Consider the following 3,178-nt stretch of genomic DNA (forward strand, 5'->3'; position numbering starts at 1 on the left):
GACTGCTCATGCCCTCAGTTACCCACATTCCTATGTGCTCGTCTGGACAAGTGCCCAAGGACCTGGTACCCCAAATTGTTTGAACTGAATCTGGCATTGGCTCCATTTGTGGATGGTTGGCATGTCAGCCCTTTATCTCTGCCCTCCCAGTTGGTGCTGGGACTGGACGTACGCAAATCATCATTTTTCCTGTGTTTAATACATCTCCACTCCTTCCTTTGGAGACTTGCGTAGCTAATAGGGATTTTTGATCTTCATAGCATGCTCCACATTCCCCTTGCTTCTGAGATTATTAATAAGGGAGGTTAAATAGGACAAATCCCTCCCATTCAGTGTTAGGCAGCTGTTTATTCTTTTCACAGCAGACATGAAAAATGCCCAGAGCAGATGGATGCTGTGAAGAATCTGTTCAGGTCAGCCATGCTGTTGTGTTAATCCAGACTTCTACCCTCTCTGAAGACATCTCTCACAGGGATGTCACATCCCTTCCTACCGGGAGCAATCGATTCACCTCGGCTAAATTGCAGAGGCAGCTGAGCAGCAGCTCCTTTAGGCTATCCACCCCCAAGACACACCTGCCTCTCTGCAGCCATCCTTCCATCTGCACCCTGGAGCAATCTGGCCATATGTCATGCAAGGGATGGATGCTCAGGTCCTCCGCACCACATCGTGGCGACCTGGCTGTTTGCTCAGAGCTGAGCTGAGGGCATGCTAGTAGCGACACACCGGGACACTGCGGTTTTGCCTTCAGTTTTATTGCTTTGCTTACACAGGCAGCCTAACACAGAGTAAGAGGGAAGGTCTCTAGCCAAGCATAGCTCAGTACAAACCAAGGGCCTGAAGCCTGGGGTTGGTAAGGAATTGGACAAGACAGAACGAAGAGAAATGCAAAAATCAGAGTGGGACTGGATAAAATGCACCTCCTGGAAGGGGGCAACAGCCTTGTTTAGACAGGGGCTGGTCTCAGCCTTTACTGCTGTGGTGGCCACTGATACAGAGACTGCAGGAGCTGTTGCTCTATAGCAGGTTGAATTTGGTGATGAGCCTCTTGTTGCTGTTGTGCTGGACAAAACGGAGCCTCTGCCCAGCTGCGCTCCTGCTCCAGCACCTCGGATTCAGGGACCTGATGGCAAGCTGGGTCATGGCACATTCCCTGGGGCTTGGGATCCCAATGGGATCTTTCACCCTGCTGTGGGGGCAGCAGCTTCTGGGTCTTGCCAGGGTTGGGGTCCTGCTGAAGGGCCTTGAAGACCTGGGTCTTGTTGTTTGGGTCTTTTCCTTGTGTCTCAGAAGGGAAATTCAGGTCCTGCTCTGCTGACTCTGCCTCTGGGCTCTGATGGTGGTTTGAACCCTGTCCTGGCGCCTCAGTTTCTTGGGCCTGTTGCATTTTTGGGTCCTGTTTTGGTGTCTCAGCCTCTTCAGCCTTATGGGTATTTCTGTCCTGCTCCAGAGTTGCAGTGTCCAGGATCTCACCTCTCTCTGGATCCCCTTCTGCTGCTTCAGTCCCATCATCCTGATGAGTGTGTTGGTCCTGCTCTGGTGACTCACCCTCCTGGGTTTGATGGGTGTCCAGGTCCTTCTTTGATGTCTCACCCTCCTGGGTTTGATGGGTGGTCAAGTCCTGCTCTGGTGTCTCACCTTCCTGGGTTTGATGGGTGTCCAGGTCCTGCTTTGATGTCTCACCCTCCTGGGTTTGACAGGTGGCCAGGTCCTGTTCTGGTGTCTCACCCACTTGGATTTGATGGGTGGTCAGGTCCTGCTCTGGTGTCTCACCTTCCTGGGTTTGATGGGTGGTCAGGTCCTGCTCTGGTGTCTCACCTTCCTGGGTTTGATGGGTGTCCAGGTCCTGCTTTGATGTCTCACCCTCCTGGGTCTGATGGTTTCCCTGGTCCAGCTCTGGTGTCTCACCCTCCTGGGTTTTATGGGTGTCTGGGTCCTGCTTTGATGTCTCACCCTCCTGGGTTTGATGGTTGTCTGGGTCCAGCATCTCAGTATCCTGGACCTGGCTGTTAACACCCTGCTCAGGGATCTGCTGGTTGTGGGAGACCCTCCCTGCTGTGTGTGGCCCCAGCAGCTGCTCCCCACCTGCCTCCTCTTGCACTGTCAGCTCTTGCCCACCTTCCTGCACCTGGTGCTGCTGGAGTGGCTTGTAACAAGCCTTGGCCATGCGGAAAACCAGGCTGAGCAACTCACTGAAGTCAACCCTGCGGTTGCTGCCATCCTCCAGGAAGTGCAGCACCTTCTTGACGGTTTTGGGGTCCTGGGGGTTCTATAAAGAGACAAATGTTGTTGGCAAAGCCTGTGAGCCATACATGACATCTCTTGAGGAGCACCCGAGCAGCCTCAGGGCAGAAATGCAGCCCTACGTCCTGACCCCTCCACGGCTGGTGTTGTTCCCACACTGAGCTCTACAAGCTGGTGGCACTGGGAGAATGACCAGCCTCTCCTCTTCTCGGCAGATCCTGAGCTTCGAAGGCATCTGTGCCTTTCCTGGGGCCAGGCATCCTGCACGCCCGCACGGCAGTGCATGGCTGCACCCACCCCACCGCAGCCCCGACCCCAGCCCTGCAGCCAGAAGGCACCAGCTGCGGGGCCGGATCCTCACCTCCATCGCATCCACGAACTCCTGCTGGATGAGCTGCCTCAGCTCCTCCCTGCTCAGGGCGCCGCAGTCGCCGTCGCTCCTGGCACACACGTAGAAAGCAGCAACGATGCCATTGATGTTTTCCTGGGGCTGGGCCATCTCCCTGCAAAATTGAGGCAGCCTGTGAGGAAAACACAGACAAAAAGGGGCTTTTAAAAATTTTTTTATTTGTTTGTTTGCTTGGTTTTTAGAGAAGTTAAACAACACAGCTGGACAGGCAGAGAGTGAAAGAAGAGCCAGAGAAGGCCACAGATAAAATGTTAACGCTACAAGGAAAAAGAAAGAGCGAGCAAGGAGAACCTCGCAGGAGAATAAATTTGAGAAACGAAACTCAGCTGCAGAGATGGCTGGTGTGAGGACCAGCAGGTGATGGCTGGAGAGGTGAGGGACAGCAAGAGATGAAAGGCTGAGGGGACACAGTGAGAAAAAAAAATCCCTTTTAGCTTTCTCTGCAGCTGGGCAGAGCTGTGCATGGAGGTGGTCTCTAACAAACCATGGAACAGTGTAATTGCAGAGCTCTTTTATTATCATTTT

General features: G+C 53.4%; 1 protein-coding gene across 1 annotated transcript; it reads right to left on the reverse strand.

Annotated features, from left to right (window-relative positions):
* Window positions 1-782: 782 nt before the first annotated feature.
* On the reverse strand, window positions 783-2,743 carry LOC101911206 (cornulin). The gene is made up of 3 exons (XM_027780657.2): window positions 2,606-2,743; window positions 1,947-2,269; window positions 783-1,721 (listed from the first exon to the last, which is right to left on the reverse strand). Exons 1-3 carry the CDS (start codon window positions 2,741-2,743, stop codon window positions 971-973), a joined length of 1,212 nt encoding a protein of 403 aa, XP_027636458.2. The 3' UTR covers window positions 783-970.
* Between the last annotated feature and the right edge of the window lie 435 nt (window positions 2,744-3,178).

The sequence above is a fragment of the Falco peregrinus genome, chromosome 19 (assembly GCF_023634155.1).
Source record: "Falco peregrinus isolate bFalPer1 chromosome 19, bFalPer1.pri, whole genome shotgun sequence".
NCBI lineage: Eukaryota > Metazoa > Chordata > Aves > Falconiformes > Falconidae > Falco > Falco peregrinus.

Bases quoted from the DNA above. Each gene is read 5' to 3' on its own strand.
- LOC101911206 (XM_027780657.2), bottom strand. From the start codon at position 2,743: ATGGCCCAGCCCCAGGAAAACATCAATGGCATCGTTGCTGCTTTCTAC. The intron at 2,270-2,605 runs GTGAGGATCCGG...GTCTCTTTATAG, and splicing joins AGTTCGTGGATGCGATGGAG to AACCCCCAGGACCCCAAAAC. The intron at 1,722-1,946 runs ATCAAAGCAGGA...AGTGGGTGAGAC, and splicing joins CAAACCCAGGAGGGTGAGAC to ACCAGAACAGGACCTGGCCA.